This window comes from Martes martes (assembly GCF_963455335.1).
Source record: "Martes martes genome assembly, chromosome: 12".
NCBI classification, from domain to species: domain Eukaryota; kingdom Metazoa; phylum Chordata; class Mammalia; order Carnivora; family Mustelidae; genus Martes; species Martes martes.
The window spans coordinates 24864996-24889419 of NC_137900.1; the positions used below are offsets into that span (position 1 = coordinate 24864996).

Below are 24424 nucleotides of genomic sequence, written 5' to 3' on the forward strand. Positions count from 1 at the left end.
TCTATTTTTCATAGTTCTGGAGGATGGGAATTCCAAGATCAAGGCACCGCAGATTCAGTGTCTGTTGAGACCTTCCTCCTGGTTCACAAGCAGGTGCATCTTCTCCCTGCAACCTGACGTGGCAGAAAAAGTGGGTGAGAGGTTTCTGGGGTCTCTTTTCTAAGGAGGCTAAACTCATTCATGAGGGCCCCACCCTCGTGACCTAATCACCTCCCAAAGTCCCCATCTCTTAATACCATCACATTAGGATTAGGGTTTCATCATATGCATTTGGGGAGGAGCACAAACATACAGTTCATAAACTCCCCAAAGGCCAGGAGAGGTTACAGGCTGCTAAGTAAGCTATCGATCCCCTCCTCTGGTGGCAGGGTGGGACCCAGGAGTGTCACAGCCTTCCTGGAGAATGTAGTCTTGAAGATCCTCGCCTGATTGCCCTTGTGGGCCTTGTATATCCTTTCCCAGGAGTGCCTTGCCATGAAAAGGGGTTGAGAAGCTCCACCCTATATTATCATCCCCACGTATGTTTGAAAATCAACTACCTGTGACAGTTTTTCCAGGTTCCTTTTTGTCAGGTTTAAATAATCCCAGTATTTCCCTCCACTCTTCCTCCATCTTCCTTTCTAAACTCTTCTATCTTCATGACAGCTGTCCTCTGAACTGCCTCCTAACTTCTCATGTCTTTCTTAAACTGGGATGCGATGCCCTTTATTTGACACCCCTGGCCTAGCATTATTAACTTGGTCATCTGTGAAAGGGTAGGACAGCCTTCACCCTGGCCCAGCAGAGTCTCCTTTCGGTTCTGCAGGAACAGGTCGCCTGCCTGGAAGATCAGACCTGCCAAGAGGCACCGCTTCTTCCTCATCCTGACATGCAGTCTCAGCCACGTTTTCATTTAATCAATAGTTACTTTTGGAAGCCAAGAGACACAAACACCTGTTAAGTCCTGGTCTCTGTCCTTAAGGACCTCATGGTGCTGTTCTAGGGGAAAGCCCTGTGCAGGCTGAGAGTTACACAGGACACGGGACAGGTATCCTGCCGCATTTGTGAATTGCCAGATGATCTCTGGAACAGAGGAACAAAGTGACAGGTACTGTGGGTCACAAATGCTCACACACACCATGCTCCTTAGAAAGGCAACTCTGCATGTCTAATCTCTGCGATTATCTGATACAAGTTAATGGCCCTTTGAGGGGATAGTCGAAGAACGGCTTTTCTCTTTTAAAAGGGCATACGTTGGCTAGATATCTTTATGTGCGTTTATGTGCCTTGAGTTAAAACTTTTCTCAGAACCTGGTAGAAGTTCCTTCAAAGTTTAAGGGAACAAGACCTGAAAGGTATATGTAGAATGTCACCAAAAATAACCTCCACTGAGGTTCGGTAGGGGAGGTTCACAGCACTTCTCCTCCTACACTAACAGCAAGTGTAAATGATTTGCTACCTTTTCCAGAAGTTTACTGGGAGCAACCTCACAATCACCCCATGATGTAAGCAGCTCAGGTATTAGTGTGTCTCTATTATGAAAGAACAAAACTGAAGCTCAGAGTGGGTAAGTGACTTCTCTAGATCACTCAGTTGTAACTCGTAGAGCACTGACGATGAAATCCCCAATGTTCTCAACACCTCTATTTTAAATAATAAGTGATATCCTAAAAAGCCATCTTAGTCCTAAAATTAAAGCAGCCACGTGGATACAAAGAGTATCCACTTTGTCTATTCAATGCTGGCAAGTTTTTTTTGTTGTTGTTTTTGAATGACACCTATGTTTATTTCTTCCAAGAAAAGTGTTTTTCCCACATACCTTCTACCTTTTCACCAGAATACCTTATTGTCATCTCTACCAATTTTACATGGTAATGTCATTTTTTTTTTGATGGTTCTATGTATTTATTTCTTCTCCCCATGCTACCTAGTCATTTAATAGTTGGAACTCTTTTTTTTTTTTTTTTTTTTTTTAAGAATTTATTTATTTATTTATTTGACAGGGAGAGATCACAAGTAGGCAGAGAGGCAGGCAAAGAGAGAGGAGGAAGCAGGCTCCCTGCCGAGCAGAGAGTCCGTTGCGGGGCTCGATCCCAGGACCCTGAGACCATGACCCGAGCCGAAGGCAGAGGCTTTAACCCACTGAGCCACTCAGGCGCCCCAATAGTTGGAACTCTTACAGCTTCATTATTTAGATTATAAACTGTTGAAATTAAGCCCTGTATCATTTCCTTACTTGACTCACCTACATTCCCTTGCTGATGAATCAGTCTTGGTCCTAGACACCCAATCCTTTCCCTGCCATTTGAAGAGGGTTTGCCTGTAATGACAGTTCCCTTTTTTCCCTCTCTGATCCTGCATCCACAGCTTCACCATGGTCTCTACCCAAAGGAAGGTACTCTTCAAGCCCGCCCCACTTCACACACCCTCCTTGACTTCAGACATATGTCTGTTAAGAAAAATCCCTCCACATATCTTTGAGTTTCTGGAATTGTTTTTAAGTAGAAAGTGTGGTCTTAACTGTCCCTAAGGCCCCTAGGACACACAACTCTAAAAACATCCTTTAAAGTCTGAGCAAGATAAGTTCCACCCCCCAAAATTTCCGGGTGAGAAGGGGTTATAAATATGGCACAATGATTTGATTTTTCAAACCTGGCCTTGTTCTGAAGGAGGCTGAGAAACTGATCCAGATTAAAGGAAACTAAAGATACACAGCAACTGGATGTAGTATGTCATCCTAGACTAAATCCTGTAAAGAGGTTTACACACACACACACACACACACACACAAGACATTACTTGATAACTTGATAAAAATGGAATGTGAGTGGGAGATTAGTTAAAAATTTTATGTCAATATGAAATTTACCAAAGGAGATAACTGTGGTGTCAGAGAATAGTCTTTTTCTGAAGAAATACACAATGAAATATTCAGGGAGAAAGTGCATGGTGCGTGAAATGTATTCTCAAATATTCAAGAATGTATGCATAGTTTTCATAGGCATATGTATGTCTTCCTATATAGAGAGAAGGGGAAGGAAGAAAGGAGAGAGAGATTGTAAACAGGTCAAAATCTTAATAGGAACATCTGGATAAAGGGTATATGGCTTTACCATCTATGGCTTTACCATCTATGCAACTTTTCCACAACTGTATTTTCAAATACATTTTAAAAATGAATTTAACCCAACCTTTGAGATTTCTGACTTTTTTTTAAATTTTTTATTTCTTTTCAGTGTAACAGTATTCATTGTTTTTTCACCACACCCTGTGCTCCATGCAATCCGTGCCCTCCCTAATACCCACCTCCCACCTGGTTCTCCCAACCTCCCACCTCCCGCCCCTTCAAAACCCTCAGGTTTTCAGAGTCCATGGTCTCTCATGGTTCACCTCCCCTTCCAATTTCCCTCAACTCCCTTCTCCTCTCCATCTACCCTTGTCCTCCATATTATTTGTTATGCTCCACAAATAAGTGAAACCATATGATACTTGACTCTCTCTGTTTGACTTATTTCACTCAGCATCATCTCTTCCAGTCCTGTCCATGTTGCTACTAAAGTTGGGTATTCGTCCTTTCTGATGGAGGCATAATACTCCATAGTGTATATGGACCACATCTTCCTTATCCATTCATCCGTCGAAGGGCATCTTGGTTCTTTCCACAGTTTGGCGACCGTGGCCATTGCTGCTATAAACATTGGGGTACAGATGGCCCTTCTTTTCACTACATCTGTATCTTTGGGGTAAATACCCAGCAGTGCAATTGCAGGGTCATAGGGAAGCTCTATTTTTAATTTCCTGAGGAATCTCCACCCTGTTCTCCAAAGTGGCTGCACCAGTTTGCATTCCCACCAACAGTGTAAGAGGGTTCCCCTTTCTCCACATCCTCTCCAACACACGTTGTTTCCTGTCTTGCTAATTTTGTCCATTCTAACTGGTGTAAGGTTGTATCTCAATGTGGTTTTGATTTGAATCTCCCTGATGGCTAGTGATGATGAACATTTTTTCATGTGTCTGGTAGCCATTTGTATGTCTTCATTGGAGAAGTGTCTGTTCATATCTTCTGCCCATTTTTTAATATGATCATCTGTTTTGTTTGTGTTGAGTTTGAGGAGTTCTTTATAGATCCTGGATATCAACCTTTTGTCTGTACTGTCATTTGCAAATATCTTCTCCCATTCCGTGGGTTGCCTCTTTGTTTTGTTGACTGTTTCTTTTGCTGTGCAGAAGCTTTTGATCTTGATGAAGTCCCAAAAGCACTTACTTTTAAATCCTTTACTTGTTTTAACAGCTTTATTGAAATACAGTTCACATACCATACAATTTACCCATTTAACATGTATAATTCCTTGATTTTCAGTATAGGCATCACCACAGTCAATTTTAAGATTTTTTTTTTTTATTTATTTGACAGAGAAAGATCACAAGTAGGCAGAGAGGCAGGCAGAGAGAGAGGAGGAAGCAGGCTCCCCGCTGAGCAGCAAGCCCGATGCGGGACTCGATCCCAGGACCCTGAGATCATGACCTGAGCCGAAGGCAGAGGCTTTAACCCACTGAGCCACCCAGGCGCCCACCACCACAGTCGATTTTAAAACTTTGTCATGACTTAAGAGAAACAAATCTGCAACCTTTTGCTATCATTCTCCTCTCTCTCCTCCCTGGAGCTCTAAGATGAGTCTATTTTCTGTTTTGTAGATTTCACTATTCTGGACACTTCATGTGAATGGAGTCATATGTGACCATTGGTGACTGGCTTCTTTCATTTAACATGTTTTTAAGGTTCATCCCTGCCGTGGCATTGGTTGGTCTTTTTTATTCCACAAAATATTATATCAGAGGAATATGTTATATTTAATTGACCCATTTCTCAGTTGATGGATGTTTGAATTGCTTCCATCTTTTGACCTTATAAATAAGATAGCTATAAACATTTGTTTACAAGTTTTTGTGTAGACCTGTGTTTTCCTTTCTGGGGAGTATATACCAAGAAGTGGAACTGCTGGGTCCTGTGTTAACTCTATGTTTAACTTTTTGATCAACTGCCACACTGTTTCCAAATTAGCTGTGCCATTTTTCATTCCCACCAACGTTGCATGGGGGTGCTAATTTCTCCACATTCCCACCAACATTTGTATTCTTTTTGATTTTAGCCATCGTTGGAGGTGTGAAGTTTTGGTAAATATTGATTTTGATTTGCATTTTCCTGATGGTTAATGATATTGGGAAGTTTTCATCTACTCTTTTACTTTTAAGGGCATTTTGGGAAAGAGGGGAGTGTTTGATCTACTCCATTACAGGCGAAACACAGTAGTTTATTTGAACAGTAACATGACAAATTTTTCTTCCAAATATTTGAAAACACACAATGTCAAGCCTTTAACAACATATACGGTGTTCTTCTATACTTTTTGCATATTACAGTTACTGAGAGATTAAGGGACAGTGAAATTCTGCCCTGAATTTGCTCCATAAGATTACTTCTTCTGTGGGGTTGAGGAATTCACTCAGATGGCTCCTCGGGGTTGACTATAAGGCAGAGCAGAACTGATTGCCAAAGCCTCTAAAGCCCAGTGCCTTCTCGACACCAACGCTGCATACACCTGTTGTGAATAAGTGTGTAGCACAGGTGGTAAATACCAAAGGAATGTGAGAGCTTTGACGTGGACACATAGCGTATGTCTCAGAGATGGATGGCAAGATTTTTTAAAGGGGTTTTTGCACTTGAATCACAGTGTATCACACCCGCCCGATGATAATAGTGCAAGATGGGTGGCAGATATGTGGGAAGTTATATTGTTATATGTGCTCTTGGACATGTTTCTGTAGTAAAAACCATTAAAAAAAAAAAGATGTAGTAAAACCATTAAAAAAAAAAAAAAAGATGTTGGGTGCCTCATAAGGACAGGGCAGAGGGGTCAGAAGGAGACCTGGCAAGGGTGGATCAGTCCATCAGGACTAGAAGTTAACTCTCTCTCAATAAAGACATTTCAGAAAGTATATTTCCTTTGAGATTGGGAAGGAAACCTCTTTCCGTATAACAGGAAGGAAGAGGAAAAAGAAAAATGGGGAGTTTGGTTTTTTTTTTGAAGGATTTGGGTTTGTTTTGTTTTGTTTTGTGAGAGGCTCGATTACTGCTTGCTTGCTCCTCTGTGAGCTGTGGTCCAGCACATCTGCTGGGCACGTGAAGATGGCCTAAGTTTGAGGAAAGTAAAGGGAATTGGAAATAGATCTGAGGGCCACCTGGGTGTCTCGGTCGGTTAAGAATCTGCCTTCAGTTCAGGTGATGACCCTGGGGTCCTGGGCTTGAGTCCTGCTCCCTGCTTGGTAGGAAGCCTGCTTCTTCCTCTACCTCCGCCTCTCCCTCTGATTGTGCTCCTGCTCTCTGTCAAATAAAATTTAAAATAAAATAAATCAGATCTGGGTACACTGAGGAGAGCATGTACTAAGGAAATAGTGACCTAGCTCCATTTATTTTGATCCAGTTAGTAAGTCTTGGGTAAGTATTTGTGGAGTGAATGAATGATTTCCAGGTAGTGCTGGGGCTGAATTTCATGTGACATCAGTAGACTCGGTTGTGAGTAGACTCGGTTTTCACATGGGAGATTTAATCCAACAATAATCAGTTACATACAGAAAGGCATTTCTAAAAAAGGCAGAGAGACAAGATTTTGCCAGACAGGAAGCACTGAAGGGGATTAGATGGGGTCGTCCCCTTGTACTAGAGCCCGTTTTGTGTTGCTTTATTTTTTTAATTGAAGAATGGATGATGCAATATCACATTAGTGTCAGGTATGCAACTCTATGCTGTGCTGTGCTCACCATTACTGCAGCTACCACATGTCACCAGGTAACGCTGCTACAGGACCATGGACTCTATTTCCTATGCTGGACTGGTGCTTTTTACATGTTGGTTACCCGACAAGCCATCAGTGAGGAAAGGAAGAACAAGGCCTTGCTGGATAGGCAAGAAGTGGAAAGTGGATGATGTGGAGTCGAAAAATTAACAGGGACCTATAAGCTGGAAGGACAGGGGCATGAGGCAGAGGCACAGAGTGTCAGACTACGTGGTATTCCCGATGGCAGAAGTATTGCCGGGAATAAGCTCTACAGGGTGGCACAAAGTGCACTGCATTGGCCATAATGGACTCTAAAACGAGATTATGTAGGAACCGGCAGGCTGGGTTACTGGCTGATCTGTCCGCATAGATGTTAGAGCCTCCTGTACCCCCGCCTCACCTCTTCGGGTTCCCTGCCCGGGGCCCCTTCCCATCTATTGTCCCCCTCAGTGACTCCACAGCGTCAGCTCTGCATTCTTTCTGTGACCCCAACATTCAGATAGTGTAGGGCCAATGATAACCGGGACAAGAAGCTGCACGTGTGGTACTGAGAGAGGTCATGGACATCTGGTTTTTTGTTTTAGCACTGAGCAGTCCTGAGACTGTCCAGAAGACTACTCAGGTGTTCTCTAGCACACTCACCCCATTTTGAGTCCCGGTCTGAGGTGGAGTTCCCTTCCCTCCAGAGCCCTGTTTTAAGTGTGGGAATGTGTGCCTTCTTGGCTACCCCCCTCCCCCCAAAAGAAAGCATTCCACGGAGTTCCATGATAAGTCTCCAAACATCTGTATCCTGGTACACAGTCTAGAACTCACCTCTGGTTCATAAGTTGCACGTCTTCTGGGGAAGAGCTACCAAGGCTCCACTAAGGCCGTGAATATTGAAGGTGGCATACCGCCAGCCTAGCCATAGTAAAGGCAGTATCTTATATATTGCCATCGAGTGTGGATGGAAGGCAGCCACCGAAATCACCTTCCCCCAAAGGGGATGCCATGCCTGACAGCCTGCAGGTATTGCTTGCATACTCAAGGAACAGAACCATGCCTTTTTGGTATAAGGCATCGGTAGGCTGTGCCAGATTCCAGTCTGCCTTAAAGTGGCGGTGCCTGGATCAGACTGAGGAAGGAGGGGAGCGGGACAGGGTCCTGAGAAGGGGATGATTAGACATAAACTTTTGTTCTACCAGCAAGGTCCCTCTTTCACCTTTCACTTCTTCAAAGGTGTCTTATCCTGGAAGGTGGTAGCTGCCTTGTCAACATTGCTACCACTAACAGCTAAGTGATGCTTTTGTTCTGCAAAAAACATCCTCAGTCCAGCAGCCTGAGGACACACCCAGGGAAGGGAAGCACTTCCAGTGGGAAACCTCAATGTCAAGTGTAACGTGACTCACAGGACAGATTCTTCAGCAGCATCTAGGGTATTCTTTGACGCTACCCCAACCAGCCCAAGATCAAGCCGAACAACACCCCGCCCCCCCGAAAACACTCCCATTCAGAGTTCATCCACCTGTGGGATCCTCGGACCACTGACTTCTAAGTAATGATTAAGCTACTGTAACACAATAACAGTGAAATAGCAACTGTGTCTTAATCATTATTTTCTGATAACTATGCCCGTCTTTGATCCTCCTCAGATATAGAAGACTTACTGTAAAGGGTGTGAAACATTCAATGAGGGGAGAGGTGTGAGCTACTATACATTTTCAGTAAGGCTAAGCCATGGGACAGGAGAGCCCTCCCATCTCCGCAAACTTCATCAGAGAGGGAATGGGCTTTTGGGGGCTTTGGGGAGCACATGATACATATTTCCCAAGAGGTCCAGGAGATTAGATTGGTCACCTTTTAGAAGCCGAAGGAAGCAATCAGTAACAGCTGAACTGATTTACCCCAAACCCATGCTCCCAAGACAGTACACACAACAGACATCAGTTTACTAGAGAAATATTGATTCTTCACAAGGGATTATTTTGGGGTAGGAAATGCCCCCCCAAACCCTCTCCCTGGAAATTCTGGAGAAGTTTCCTGTGTAAATAGTAGAGATGCAGTAAATGGTAGAGACACATCTTTGCCCACAGTGCCTGCAGGAGTCGTGAGAGTGGCTGGAGGCCACTGGGCAGCCTGATGCCCGCAGGTGGTCTTTCGCTGGGGCGCAGGCTCCCTGAGGGGCACGGAGAGGGGATACTTCTGATGCGGTAGCTGCTCCTTAAATGCCCCAACGTTCTGGGGCTGTCTGTCCTTGTTTCTGAGCTGTCTGTTACTTCCAATAAGGCCTTGGCCAGCAAAGACAGCTTCTTGCTGGCAGGACCTGGTATTTGTCTCCTTACGGGCGGGAACCCTGTAGTTGAAAGGATACCCCGGGACAGGCTGTGCCTGGGCCGGCACTTGTGCTTTCTGCTGAGTTTTCCCAAACTTGGTTGGGGAGGGAATGGGCTGCTGAGGGCAGGTGCTGCCTGTTGCACGCAGACGCCCCATTCTCTCCTCTTGGAACTTCCCAACAGCTGTCATGATTTTCGGAGCTTCGGGCATCCTGGGAAAGGCAGCTCTACCGTTAAGTAGGCCACTGCTTTCCACAGATGATACGGGACTGCGCTTCTCCTGGGAGTTTTCTTGCCGTCTGTCTTTTATAACAGGATTAAGCCATTGTACAAAATCCCTCATCTTTTTTCTGAAAAGACTTTCAGAAGGAGGCTGACCCTTCTGGGAAAGGCTTTCAGGAGGCAGCTGACCCTTCTGTGATAGGGTCTGGGAAGGCTGGCTTCCCAGCTTTACCTTCCATACCGCGTCCTGAGTAGGGAACCTCTTCTTCGATGCCCCATCTTCAGTAGGGAACCTGTTCGTCCTCGGTTGGCATGTTCCCAGTCCTGCATCCCCTCCACCACGCTCTTGTGCCTTGGAACCCGGAGGCCACATGGCCTTTGCAGCCGGTGGGGGATTCTTATTCTGGCACCTCCTTAAGACATGCTTAGGGACCCAGGGCTCCTGATGCTGTTCCATAGTAATTCCTGTGTCCTCTGGATGGACATGCAGCACCTGGGAAGCTCTCGTGTCCCCGCGGGAGACACCCTGAGTCAGTGAGGCCTTATAAGGCAAATGATCTGAGGCAGGGGGCAGGCCAGTGTATGGGGCTTGGGCCTGGCTACGCTCCCTGTCCTCCAGGGTAAGATTGAACTCATGCAAGAGTGGTTCCTTGACATGCAATGATTTAGGATCGTGCGGAATGGGTGTGTTTGGTGGGATGGTGGTTTTGACCTGATGCTCATTCCCCTGTATAATTTGGGAGCTAACTGGCTTGTCGGTTGTCAAGATGCTAGGTTGAGATTGATGTGTATGAAATTCCTTGGTCCTGAATATCTCCCTGGACTCTGGGGGCACAACAGCAGGTTCTGGATTCTTCAAGTTTCTGTCTTGTTGCTGTCCTCTTCCCGCACCAGAATTGGCACTCTTACCCTTTGGCCCACGTCTCAGTGCCCCTTGCCTTGTAGACAGCCTTGGGGGCTGTCTGTTGCCTAAGGTGTCCTGTCTGACCGAGGTAAGAGCCTGGCTGCCGTCCTTTGTTTTCAGAGCATCCTCTGCCAACTGATGGGTGATATTAGAGGGCGATTGCCTCCGAAGTCTCTGTTCTTCCTTGCCCACAGTGGAGGTGGCAGGGAGAGGATGATCCGGGATGGGGGCTGAAGTTGCTGTTCCTGCTTGGTCTCCATGGAGAGATTTCAAGCTTCCACCAAGGGAGTATGTGGACTCTTTCGATTTAAAGTGCTGTGTGGATTCAAGGACCCTAGGGGGAAGGCCCCAAGTCACCCTCTTCTTAAGCCTTTTAATATGGTCTTCCAGCTTCTGGGCTGCACTAGGTTCAACAAAGGGACGCTCCTGGAAGGAATTCAGGGAGTAGTCCTCAACCTCTGATGGTGGCAAACTTCCCCGTTTTATTTCAGTCTGGGATCTCTCAGAAAGAAGTGGTGTCTGCTTCAGAATATGCCATGAATTATGCACAGTCCCAGGCAACTGACCCTCACTGATTTCCTCAGACTTTCTGCGTAAATGTATCTTCAGGGCATTTTCAAGTTGTCTCTGACCCATAGTCTCCACAGACACCGTGGAGTTTTTCACGGATGGGCTTCTAAGTTCTTTCTCAGAATCATACCCCATATCATTCTCTGGGTTGTGTCCCTGATCCTTCTCCAGGTCATCTTCGTACTTTGCCAGGCCACCGTCCTCTGGCAGAATTCCTTCTGGGTCCTCCACATACACGCTTTTTGACATAGTCCATCTGATCTGACTCTTATTAGAGATCTCCGAGCGTCCGCCATGGCGCTGAGACTCAGGGAGCTGTGGAAGAGTCCTCGGACCGCTCATCAGTGCGAGACACTCATAGATCCTGCGGGGCAGGCGCCACCGGTGTTGGATGAGCCTCTTTCGAAGGTGACTCTCTAGTTTTCTCCGAAGCTCTTCATTCAGGGGAAACTGTCCGGGAGGGACAGAGATGACAACTTGGGCCTTGGTGGCCTTGTGGCTGAGAGAAGGGTTAGGAGCTGAAGGACAGTAGTCCTCCTGGGATCTTTGGACTACAGTGGGTAAACCCCACACATGTTTCTGTACCTTCTGCAACACGTTCCATTCCAGATGGTGCGTTTCTGTTGACGTGAGACTCTGGGATTCATTCTGAGGTCTGTGAACACGCACTCCACAGATCTTGATGTCGGGTAGAGGGCCAGATGGCAGGATTGGGAGTGGGGATTGAAGGTGGGCCTGGGGCTGGACATGAGGGCTGGGTAGGGGCTGGGTTTGAGGCAGAAGTTGAGGCGGGTTCTCAGGCAAGGATGGAGGAAGTGGATGGGGAACTACTGGGGATTCCTGCTCTGGGGAGACATTCGAGATGTTATCTGAGGCATCAGCAGCAGGGGGAAAGGACTCACTGTGCGGGGTTTGGAGACCCCAGAAGAACTGGATGGGGGTGTGCTGTAAATGGCCCTCCTCCAAGGTTGTAGGATATGGGCGCTGCTGATGCATAGGCAGCTCCTTTGATTGGTCTTTGCTGCTCCAGAAAGGAAGGGGGATGCCAACTCGTGCTTATCAGCAATCCTTTCCCTTGGAAAAGAACCCTTTGTTTCCTTCCCCCTGACGAAGTCACACCTCTTTTGGACTTGCTTCTCTAGAAGTGCCGGGGCATCAGGGCTGAGAAGCGAGAGGTTACCAGGCTCTACAAGGTTGGCTGCAGGCTCTCCCCTGGAAGAAGCCTCTGAAGAATGGAGGGCTTGATGGAAATCACGTGGAGCCAGGGTTGAAGGGAAGAAGTCTTTGGCATGAGTTTGCCAGTGAGGGAGGTCTAAAACTGACAAGCTGGAGGGGTCAATGCCTGTGATTGCTGGGACATAAGTAGGCAACCCACCAGAGCTCTGTCGGGGTGAGCTCTCTGGAACAGGCTTCCTTGAGATGGAAACAGAATCCAGATCTCTGGCCAGGGGTGGGAGGATTTACTTCAAGTTCACACCACTTTGCAGGGTGAACGTTTCAATCTATCATAATTATGTTTTTAAATTATTTTTTGATATTAAAACATACAAATCAGGAGATAAGTGAGTATAGAGTAACACTTCAGAAGTACTATGCTGTGATCAAAGAGGCCTTGGCTTGAATCTCAGCTTTAGCATTTTCTACCTCATAAACTTGGGAAAGTAATTTGACTCCTTTAAATCCAGTTTTCTCAGGGTGCCTGAGTGGTCAGTTGGTTTAGTGTCTGCCTTTGGCTCGGGTCATGATCCCAGGGTTCTGGGATCACGCCCTCAGTCGGGCTCCCTATTCAGCGGGGTGTATGTTTCTCCCCCTGCCTGCTGGTCTCCCTGCTCAAGCTTTCCTCCCCTCTCTCTATCAAATAAATAAATAAATAAATTCTTTAAGAAAAAATAAAAATAAATTTTAAAATGCAGTTTCCTCATCTATCTACATTATAGAATTATTATAGTAATTGAACGAGATGAGGTACTGATGCATATTCCATATATTTAAAACTTATTTTGAGTACATCGAGCTCAAAAATATTATTTTTATCATTCTTTTTCATAGATTAACTTTTCATCCTTTTTGTTTGTCTGTTTGTGTCTTTTCAGACATCAGCAATACAAAGTTGGATAAAAATGAGTGCCTGCGGGGGCATCTGGGTGGCATGGTTGGGTAAGTGTCCGACTCGGTTTCAGCTCGGGTCATGATCTCAGGGTCTTGAGATCAAGCCCCACGTCCAGCTCCATGTTCAGTGTGGAATCTAGTTGAGATTCCCTGTCCTTCTCCCTCTGCCCCTCCCACTTGTGCTCGCTCTCCTTCTCTCTCTCTAACACACACACATACAGACAAATAAATAAATAAATCTTTAAAAAAACAAAAATGAGTGCCTGCCATCAAGGAGATTATATTCTAGGGGTGCCTGGGTTGCTCAGTTGGTTGATTGCCTGCCTTCAGCTCAGGTCATGATCCCAGAGTCCAGGGATCAAACCCCACATCCGGTGCCCTGCTCAGCAGGTAGCCTGCTTCTCCCTCTCCCTCTGCTCCTCCTCCCCACCCTGCTCATGCTCTCTCTCTCTGTCTCTCTCTCTCTCTCTCTCTCTCGAGCACTCATTCTCAAATAAATAAATAAAAAACCTTAAAAAGAAAAAGGAGACAGTATTCTATCAGAATAGATAGAATAGCACAAAATGGACTGTGGCAAATGCAAAAGCATCAGCATGAACAAAGTGCCACAAAAGCACGGAAAAGCAGCAATTAATTTTGCCTAGAAAGGGAGAATAGGGTTCTCAGAAAAGATTCCATAGCCTTATTTACCTTGATGGGGGGTTGGGAGGTGATCAAGTTATTCAATTAAATTTAGTTTTTGAGGAATTAACATGCACTTGGTATTGACGGCTGAGGGCACTAAAATATAAATAAGCTAACATCTCAACAGAATTACAGAATCAGAAAATACAGAGCTGGAAGGGACATAGGCTGGAGGCTGAGATGCTGACCTAGTACTTCCCCCACTCCCTTGCTGTTGAGTGTATCCACATAACTAGTTGTAAACTATGAATGGGGCAGAAGTGATGTGAACATTCCAGAACAGAGTATAGAAAAGAAAACCTAAGGGCACATATTCCCGTGGTGCAGGTACAAGATGGTAGAATTTCCATGATAATGTGTCACCCAGGTTACACCACTGTACAAGCTGGGAATTCATTTTGGTGGTAGTAAATCACTCAGACTGGGGAGTTGCTTGTTACCATACCCTAACCCGAACATCCTGACGCACTCAGGTTGATAATGTTCAGGGAGCGTGATGCCTCATTTTAAAGTGGAAGAAAACATGGTGTCAGAAGGAATAGGAGACGGGGCGCCTGGGTGGCTCAGTGGGTTAAAGCCTCTGCCTTCGGCTCAGGTCATGATCTCAGGGTTCTGGGATCAAGCCCCGCATCGGGCTCTCTGCTCAGCAGGGAGCCTGCTTCCTCCTCTCTCTCTCTGCCTACTTGTGATCTCTCTCTCTGTCAAATAAATAAATAAAAATTTTAAAAAAAGAAGGAATAGGAGAAAAGATTGGCCTCAGATAAAGTGGGAGGTGGGGGTGGTTACGAAACCAACCGAAATGTGTAACTAAGCTGCACTTTCTAATATTTTCCCTCCTCGCACGTCAGTATTTTTCAGAATTTAATCTTAAGATCCTACTAAGGACATACACCCTCATTTGGCCAACAAAACCACAGTATGTCACAGGGTCGTAGTGCATATCAAGGTTACAAAAGCAGTTAGGAATTGCCTTAAGAAAAATCCATCTGTGTGTCTTTGCGTGCTACTTCAAAGCCACTCGACCCTCTGAAATCAGACTTCTTAGGATTAAATAGGCTACAAGTTTGAGACCTAGAGAATGTCACTTTTAACCTCTAGCAAATTTCCACAGCCAAGTGGTAAACTCTTCCCAAACGACATTTCTAACGGGAGGCCGACAGACTTCTAACTAAAGCAGTTCCAATGTGCCACTGTAATAACCTACTTCTTTTGATTGCATTTATTTTTAATGATTATTTTCCCTGCATGCCAATCCAACCTGTGCTGCCAACCCAGAGCGAGGGTGAGGGGAGGAGGCAGAAGACCAGGCACGTTGTCTTGGGCTGCACTGCCACCTAGAGGTTGCGCTGCGGAACTGACGCATTGCTATTCAGAAAGGCCTGTGGCCGCTGTTAAAAGGGGACCTTCCTCCACTGCACCCTGCTGGCTCAAGGAACTGAAACAAAATACATTATGCGGGGCGTGGGGGCGGGGGGCGCGGAGCATGACCCCTGCGTGCTTTCAGTGAAAAATTATTGCCTTGAAGAGGAGCCCCTTTAAGTCATATTTGCGACTTGCACTTGGGAAATGCTTTTCTCTCAACAGTTATTTTCAGCACAAGGGTTACAGTTGATTTGCACCTTGAACTGAATTGACAGAAAATCATTTGGAAGCGGATTGTTACAGAGTCTGAATAGGTCCATATGGTCGGAACTACAATTCAATTGCAAAAATAAAATTTATTCAGAACTTATTCAGGCTTGACTCAGAAGCCAGGAGGTGTACTGAGGGGATGGAAAGAAGGACAAGGCCAAGGATGACTTGGTGACAGCCTAAATCCAGCAAATGAGAGTTTGACGGGAATAATCTTAATTGTTACGATTTTGAAGACAAACTCGAAATTCTTTCTCCTCAGGCAATGTCAACTTATATACAATGCAAAACATTTTCAATAACCACGAAGGACCTATATTTCATGAGAAAGTTATTTTCAACTGATTAATACAAACACACAGGTTCTGGGAAAAGATCATTTAGGCAGGTTTTGGGAAAGATAATGATTTAGTCAACATTATCAATGATACTGTCTTTTTTTTTTTAAGATTTTATTTATTTGCTTGAGAGAGCGAGAGAGAGCAAGGGGAGGGGCAGAGGGGGAGGGAGAAACAGACTCCTTGCTGAGCAGGGAGCCCAACTTGGGGCTCCATCCCAGGACTCCAGGATCATGAGGTGAGCTGAAGTTAGACATTAAACTGACTGAGCCACCCAGGTGCCCCCCAATAACACTTTCAATATGAGATGGGCAGAAACTGAGACAAATCATTCAAGAGCTCACGAATTTTCAGCTGCAACCTCTTTGTGACATTTTAAGACAATAATGATGGCACCTCTTAGAATTTAAGAGACACATCAATGTTCTAACTCCGGGGACAACCGATCACATGGCTGTTGCCATTTACATCATTGCCTGAGATCAAAAAGTGATGTGGAAAGGACAACAGAGAAAAGCCACAAAAGGGGGGGAAATGTATTTTGCAGCACAAAAAGCTTATTACCCATACAAGTACAAAATTCAAAATTAGGTGAATTAATAATTCCACTCATTGGAAGACATGGTCATTTTGAGAAGGGCACAGTTAAAATAACTGTTTCCATTTTCAAGTACTTATGCTTCCTTTGCTATTCTAGCACTTTACTCATTTAGTCCTCAAACAAGCCTACATGGTGTGGACTCTCACATCCCCATTTTACAGATGAAGACAGTGAGGTCCTGAGAAGTTAAGCAAACTTACAGGGAGAGCCTGAATCCGAACCCGGGTGGTTGGTCTGTCCTCAGAGTCTGTACTATACTATTAAACTAACTCAATAAAGAACACTTTCTATAGGGCAGGCAACTCAAGAAACCTGCTGCTTTTTTCTGTGAGGTTGTTCAAGATGGTTCCTCCACTCACGAAAGCCATTGCCTTCCTGAGGTCCATTCTGGCTGCCACTCTGGAGCTTTCCTTTACTGCTTGGATGACCATTCAGATCAGAACACCTCTGATAACAGGAGCAATAAGCCTTATCAGTGTCCAGGGACCTAATGGCTTTTACCACTGGATCCTTCTCTGGAGCTGAGCCAGCCCATTCTTCAGTCACCCCACCAGGAATTTCCCTTTCCTGCCCCGTGTACGTGTGTGCCTTCCCTCTTGGGCCTTGGGCAAAGGTGACTTTTCTGAGGTCAATTAGTATACCCTGTCTGAGGGAGATGTTCAATAAATATTTGAATAGGATCAATGAAGGTATTTCCGAAGCTTAATCAAGCCAGAGGCATTTTCAATATTGATGGAGTTCCTGGCAGCACTTCTAACCTCACCCAAGATCCCTGGTGGCTGAAGATGGAAAGTGGTCAATTGCCTGCAGGCATTCATTGTTCTCCCTAAGATGTCCTCTGGGAGAACTGGAACACTAAAAAGCTTCAATAAAAAGGATTTTACTGGTTCAAAAAAAAATTTTTTTTTCAGCCAAGGGAAATAAGGCTCATCTGCAAATGTCATTAAACTAAATGTCTCTTTGTTGTACCTTTTAGATCCTTTCTGGTGAGGGTGAAAGGGAGGTCATTTAATTGTAATTCCCAAAAGCTGCCAGTCTGCATACAACATGTTCAGTTGCTTTAATTATTAAATCTCATGCTATCAAGACATAATAAAATCTAAATTATCCATGGGGTTGGAGGAAAGGAAAGTAGAGGGCTATGAAATCTTTCCCCTGGCACACCCCTAATATTATCTGTCAGGTTCAGAAGTATTGAGTAAACAAAAGAATGAACAAAAGAACCCACAAATCAACCAATGAAGAAATAAGTGAATGAAGGAACCACATATTCTGGGTCAACCAAAGGGTAAAACGTCATTAGAGGCAGCTGCTCTACTACACCCAGACAATGGACAACCAACCATGTAGACCATTCCCTTCTCGTACCTAGGCAGTGTCTGCAGCCAGGTGCATGCTGTCTAGTGACCTGGCTGGCCTGACCAGGAGTTGGCGGGCTCCAGGAAGCCAGAGAGCATTCATGGCACCATGCCCAAGAGAAGTGCCAGAGATAGAAGCCAGAGGAGTCTGTCAAAAGTGGGTTGTCAGGACAAAGGAGGCTGGTGGTGGGTATTGGGAGTCAAGAGAGCCAGAGTGAGGATCCAAAATGCCAACAAGCCAAAGGAGATAAGCCAAGCAGATTGGAATCAATGGGCAGAAGGGCCATTTTTGCCAGCACCAAGACCACCAGTATTTTGTTAGGCTGAGTTTTCGTTTTGCTTTGTGACTTTTTTTTTTAATGGGTAATATTTAAATATTATTAAATATTTAATATTTGCACATGAAGCAAACCTCAAAATGCTCCAAAGGATATACTGAGGGGTAAGCTCATTCTCACCCATGTCTCCTAGCTCCCCAATTTTCTTCTGGATCTTTCCACAGGTAGCCTGTACCTATATAAGCATGTGTGTATCTATAACCTTTATATCACAAACCATATCATATTATATGTATCAGACTCTTTCTTTTTCACTTAATAATGTCTTAGAAATGGTTCATAGCTGTATATGCAGAGCTGGGTCATTCTTCTAGAAGGCTACGTAATATTCCATTGCACAGGCACGCCATAATTTATTTACCCATTTTTAAAATATGTATTTAGTTCCCATTCCAAACTTTGCTACAGCAGATAATGTTGCGATGGTAGGCATTCTGCATGAGTGTGGACAGATCTGTAAAAGGGAAACTTTCACATCAAAAAGTATGTATATTCAGGTCCTTGAGAGCCAATGATCTCCACACCACATTTTCCTCTTGAATACTGACTAGAAGTATTTCAGAGAGAACTTTCCTACCTTCTTCTGTTTGATTTATTCAGTTTTATTCATCTTGGCCACGGACCCCAAAATAACCCAAAACAGAACACTCAATATCACCATCATTCTTTTAATAATTTAAAATTTTGGCTTTCAGCTCTCTGAAGCCAATTTAAATTACTGCTTGATTCTAAAGACTTACTCACATTTCCTCTCCTCACAGTTTTCCCTGGGATCAATCCCTTGCATTAAAAGTATAACACAAAGATGTCACCATAGGTATCACCTGCCCTTGATGGCATCTTCTGAAAAGTGGATATACCTGTGGGTGGGATGGGGAAATGACAAAGCTTCCTAACTGAGCTGCTAGACTGTGAGTTCCTAGAGACTAAAATATTGTATCATATTCACCTGTCTCTTTCTCTCCTCCCCATCACATACCCCGCTCAATGCTACTGGCTATAGCAGGAATTCTGGAAATGTTTGGTGACTATATTATTTTCCTAGGGCAACTGTAATAAATTGCCATAAACTAGGTGGCTTAAAACAATATAAATTTATTCTCTTACAATTCTGGAGACCAGAAGTCCAAAATCAAGGTGTTGGTAGGGACATGTTTTCTCTAAAGTTTCTAGGGGAGAATTTGTCCTGTACTTTCTTCTTAGCTTCTGGTGTTGCTGGAAATGTTTGGTGTTCCTTGGCTTGTAGACACATCTCTCTAATCTCAGACTGCATCATCACACTACGTTTTTCCTGTGCGTCTCTTTCTCTTCTTATAAGGACACCAGACACATTGGATTAGGGACCAGCCTCACCAAGCATGATGTCATTTTAATCTGAGTACCCCGGCAGAGACCCTATTTCCAAGTAAGGTCATATTCACTGGTACCAAAGCCTAGGATTTTAACATATATTTTAGGGGGATACAATTTAACCCAGAACAGTGACTTAATGAGAAAAAATAAGTAAGCCCATACTTCATAGGAGAAAGAAGAGTAGGAAGGAAATTAAAAAGGAAGGGAAGAGGGGCGCCTGGGTGGCTCAGTGGGTTAAAGCCTCTGCCTTCAGCTCAGGTCATGATCTCAGGGTCCTGGAATCGAACCCCGCATCCGGCTCTCTGCTCCGCAGGGAGCCTGCTTCCCCCTCTCACTCTCTGCTTGCCTCTCTGCCTACTTGTGATCTCTGACTGTCAAATAAATAAATAAAATATTAAAAAAAAAAAGAAGGGAAGGAAAAAAGAAGGGAAAATCTGGATTTTTTCTTAAGACTTCAAGTATCATGTTGGTGGGAAAGAAGCCACATGGAGTAGGTTTTCTGAATTTACATTCTGGTGAGTCACTACGTGATTTGTATTCCTTCATATAACAAGTTCACATGCACAGTTCTTTCCCCCAAGATCAGTAGTTAATTTCCTAAGTTTTTGCCATTATAAGGCTTACTTTTAAAAAATCACCTGATGGTGAGTACTTTGCCTTAAATACCCAGAGTATGGTAGGTTAGGGTCCTATTTACTTGTTTTTGAGGGAAAGAATTTTACTTCTATGCCTAACAGGGGAGTCACTAATAACCAGACCATATGCCTCTAGTTCTTCTCTCCTCTTTCTGCCTTGAAGCAGAGCCCCACACCCTCACACCCTCATCTCTGCACCCAACAGAAAGAAGAAGAAAGAAAAAGAGAGAAGGGAAGGGAAGGGAAGAAGGGATGGAGGAAGGAGAGAAGAAGAAATGAAGAAAGAATTCCTAAAAAGCAGGAGGAAGTGTGGTATCTTGAACTGTTGGCCTGAAGAGCGGAGACCTGGACTCTGTGTCCTGCTCTGAAACCACACAGATAATCTCAGGCTATCCCTGAACACCAGTTACCTCACCAATTAAAAACAAAGTGTCGCCAGCTAGACCCCACACACGACCTTCACTGCCCACCTGCTAGTACTCAATGACCTTGGTCCCACATTTTTCCTTACGCTCTTCTCTCTACAGTATCTCTTAGGCAGATATAAAGTGAAGTTGCCCCTGGAGAGAAGGCGACAGCCAGGACAGAAACTCCAGCGAGTCCAGACCACTCAGACCAGTCTGAGCTTAACCTCTGACTCGCGCCTGTGCAGATGGACTGTGGAGTGACCTCTAGAACGACCAACAACTACCTTTACCTCATTGTAATGCTAAAATCTCTGCCCAAGGAGGAGTACAAGCTGCATTTACATAACATACTATGTGTGTGCAGGAATGTTTCCTTAAGGTGCACTCATGACCTTATGCCTGCCTCTCCATATGGTGACAAGGCTGCTCTATCTAAATATTCATCCTAACCCTAAATAAAAGGAACCCATCCACCCTTGCTCGGGGAGTCACAGATTTGGAAATCATTCTCATTCTCCGTGATCTCCTTATTTGCTGCAAATAGAATCTTTGTGTAACAACTCAACCTGGCACAGTTTCTGACTCACCAAGGAGTGAAATCACGTTGGTTTGGTTACAGAGGCGCTTGGCACGGATAAGCTCTAAAATCCCTCTCAGCACTGGCATTAGTTCTATCCTGGACATCCACTCATTGGATTGGGTCCACAGAGAAGATAGTGTTTCTTCAGGTCACTATCCAGTTGGGAAATCAAGAACCAGTTCTAACGGGAATTTGAAGGCTTCCAATACTCAAGACTGAGGGAGAAAAACCTTATACAAACCATCCTCATTCTAAAACAAGAACTTTAAATGTCCTGGCCTGCCACAGGGAAAAAGGCATTCAGGTGGCTTCTTGAATTTGAATCAGAACAGTAGCCCCAGTACAATGTGATCGGTTCCTCTGGGCTCGGTGAGTCAAGACAATAGAAAGAAAAGATGTTTCCTATTCCTGTGCCCTTTTTTTTTCTAATATTTTATTTATTTGACAGACAGAGATCACAAGTAGGCAGAGAGGCAGGCAGAGAGAGAGGGGGAAGCAGGCTCCCTGCGGAGCAGAGAGCCCAATGCGGAGCTCTATCCCAGGACCCTGAGATCATGACCTGAGCCGAAGGCAGAGGCTTTAATCCACTGAGCCACCCAGGCCCCCCCCCCACTTTTTTAAGTGAGATATTTTCTTCTCCAAGACCATTTAGACTCAATAAATTTGGGTGACCTTTGAGACGTACATTGTCTGAGATAGGGTGCTATTGTGGAAAGACTCAAACCAACCTGGGTTGGAAGCCCAGCTCTGCCACTTAGGCCCTAGATCCATTTAGCTAAGTCACTGGGCTTAGTTACACCCATTTCCTCATCTGCTAAAACAGGAGTTACTGCCAAGAATAACATGAGAAAACATGTAGAAAGCTTGTAGGACACAGAAAACACTTGGGAAATATGAGTTTTCCTATCTACAATAAGAAATATACATCCTGTGACTTACCCATATCTGAGCAGACCACAGGTCTGGTTTATGCTCTATTGGTATGCTCTGGTAAATATCTCACATCCCTTAGGATAGACCATCTTCATAAGGTCATGCTATGATATATGTTTTTAGTAATTTATCTGTGTACTTGCTCAGTGCTCCCACTGAAATCCCATCAAGTCTACAATCTCGGGAGTTTTAAACTCCTCAAAGGGCCATATCTGTTTATAGCCATTTGAATAGCCTCTAAAATGGTAAGAGGACAGAGTACACATCAGCCCAGTAGCTGATGGAGAAACCTGTGGGAATGCACATTCTCCTTTGCTACACGGCTGGAATTTCCAATGGCTCTATTTTCTCCAGTACTGACGGGATGGCCTCTTTTGTGATCTTGTCAACTAAATGATACATTCTTCAGAAAGAGGGAATATACCTTTTTTTTTTTTCTTTCTGCCCAGACTTTCAGAGAGTACTCCCCCTAATCCGTGCTATATAAATGTTTAATTGGCCAACTCTATGTCAAGTTGTGGCCATTTACATAAACGTAATGTTTAAAATGATAAATGTTCATTTCTTATTTTCAGAGAGCATTTGGAATTTTTTAAATCACCCGCATATATTTTTTTAAGTGAAAATTTTGGGTTGTGTACTTACTTATTTAGGTTTTCCAAATTAAAAGATTAAAAGGCAAAGTATTCAGGAGTCAAGCATTCTTTTTTTTTCTTTAAGTCACCCGATACTTGCAAACTGTGAAAAGAAAAAGATCATGGTATAAAATTATTGTGGATGTTGCAGTAGATAGAATTATGGTCCACGAAAGCACTGATCCACAGAACCTGTAAATATGTCACTTTATTGGCAAAGCTGGAAAAGACAATGAATGGATTATCCCCTAGAGCTACTAGAAGGAATGACATCCTACTGACAGCTTGATTTTAGTCCTTGAAACCTATTTTTATACATAGGGCCTACAGAACTATAAGAATAAATTAGTGTTCTTTTTTTTAATTTTTTATTTCTTTTCAGAGTAACAATATTCATTGTTTTTTCACCACATCCAGTACTCCATGCAATCCGTGCCCTCCCTAATACCCCCCGCCTGGTTCCCCCAACCTCCCACCCCCCGCCCCTTCAAAACCCTCAGGTTGTGTTCTTTTCAGTCATAAAGTTGGTGGTGATTTGTCAGATGGAGTAGAAAAATAAGACATAATATATATATTATATATATTAATATATATATTATACATATATATTATATATATATTATATATTATATATTATATAATTATATATTACATTATATAATATATAATATATTATATAATATTATATTATATATTATATATATATTATATATTATATATATTATATATATATTATATATATTTTATATATATATATATATACACACACACACACACACACCAGACTAATTATTTCCAAGTTTGAGATCAAAATTTAGAGATGCCACATGTAAGCAAACTAGAAAGACTGATGAATTAATTGCATTTTACATTCTTTTTAATTTTTGAAACTTAGAAGAAATGATCTTATCCAAAGGTCATGGGTAACACAGAATCAATAAGAAGGCTCAAGAACTCAGTGGAGATTATAGATGATAAGCAGAAACCAAGGGTAGCTAGGCTCTGGGGACTGTGACCAAGGCCATGCCCTAGAGGGTCTGGGTTCCATTACTGTGGTGTGAGGAGTTTCTTAAGCACCCTCAGGTCTGGGTCACTCCTTTAGAGCACAAGGCTGGGTGGGAAGACAGTGAGAAGTCTAAAACCCTGGGTTTTAGGTGATGGGGAGAGGGAACATTTGTTCCTTTCACCTTCTCTCAGGATCCATGGGGTTTTGTTTCTCACTAACATTCACGTCTTATGGGATTCCTGGTAAAGAAGAAGGGTGTTCAGATGCTGGTAGGAAAGGAAAGGACAGATGTCTACCACTGCTTCTGATCGTCTGAATTATCCAGCACAGCATTTAATCAAGAAATTTAAAATAGTGTTAAGACCCTTTTGTCTGTAGTTATTAAAACATAAATAAGTAACTGAAAACTTTTTAATGAAATTCAAATATTTAAATTAGAGAATGTTTTAAAATTGTGTTCCATATTGCAGAAACATTCCTCTTTTTCTCTCTCCTTCCATCCTTCTTACCTCCATCCCTCCCACCTTCTAGGTATATCATTTGAAAATTTGATGAGTTGGTTTCTGGAAAGAGGGTTTACCAAATATTGGCAATCTGGGAAGATACAGTGTGAGCTGCATACCGGATGTCTACAGCAAATATACACAGGGAGGGTATACAGCTCGTGCACGTGCGTTCTCTCTCTCTCTCTCTCCCTCCTTCTCTCTTTTTTTTTTTTTTCCCCTAGCTACCTATGGCCTCCCACCATCTCCCAAGAGAGGAAAAAACAGAACACTCCTATGGAATGAGCAGCTAGTCCAAGCAACAGGGAATGAAGCAGCAAGCAGGAACTTCACCAGCATAAGGCAAGGACAGGAGTACACAGATCAGGATCAGGGCCGGATTTACCCTGCCATTCTGTCCTCAGATAAAAAGATGATGTAATGGCACTCTGTGGTGACAGCTCTCTTAAGTCACACTGTTCCAATCAGGATCAGTATCCTCTAGAACTG

General features: G+C 43.8%; 1 protein-coding gene across 1 annotated transcript; it reads right to left on the reverse strand.

Annotated features, from left to right (window-relative positions):
* Position 1: 1 nt before the first annotated feature.
* LOC308353332 (spermatogenesis-associated protein 31D1-like) lies at positions 2 to 20962 on the reverse strand (the record flags this gene model as incomplete). Its single annotated transcript, XM_080820184.1, is given in 6 exon segments — positions 2 to 113; positions 8995 to 11872; positions 11875 to 12174; positions 16547 to 16634; positions 18282 to 18337; positions 20866 to 20962. Coding segments are annotated over 6 exon segments (3531 nt in total).
* Positions 20963 to 24424: the final 3462 nt, after the last annotated feature.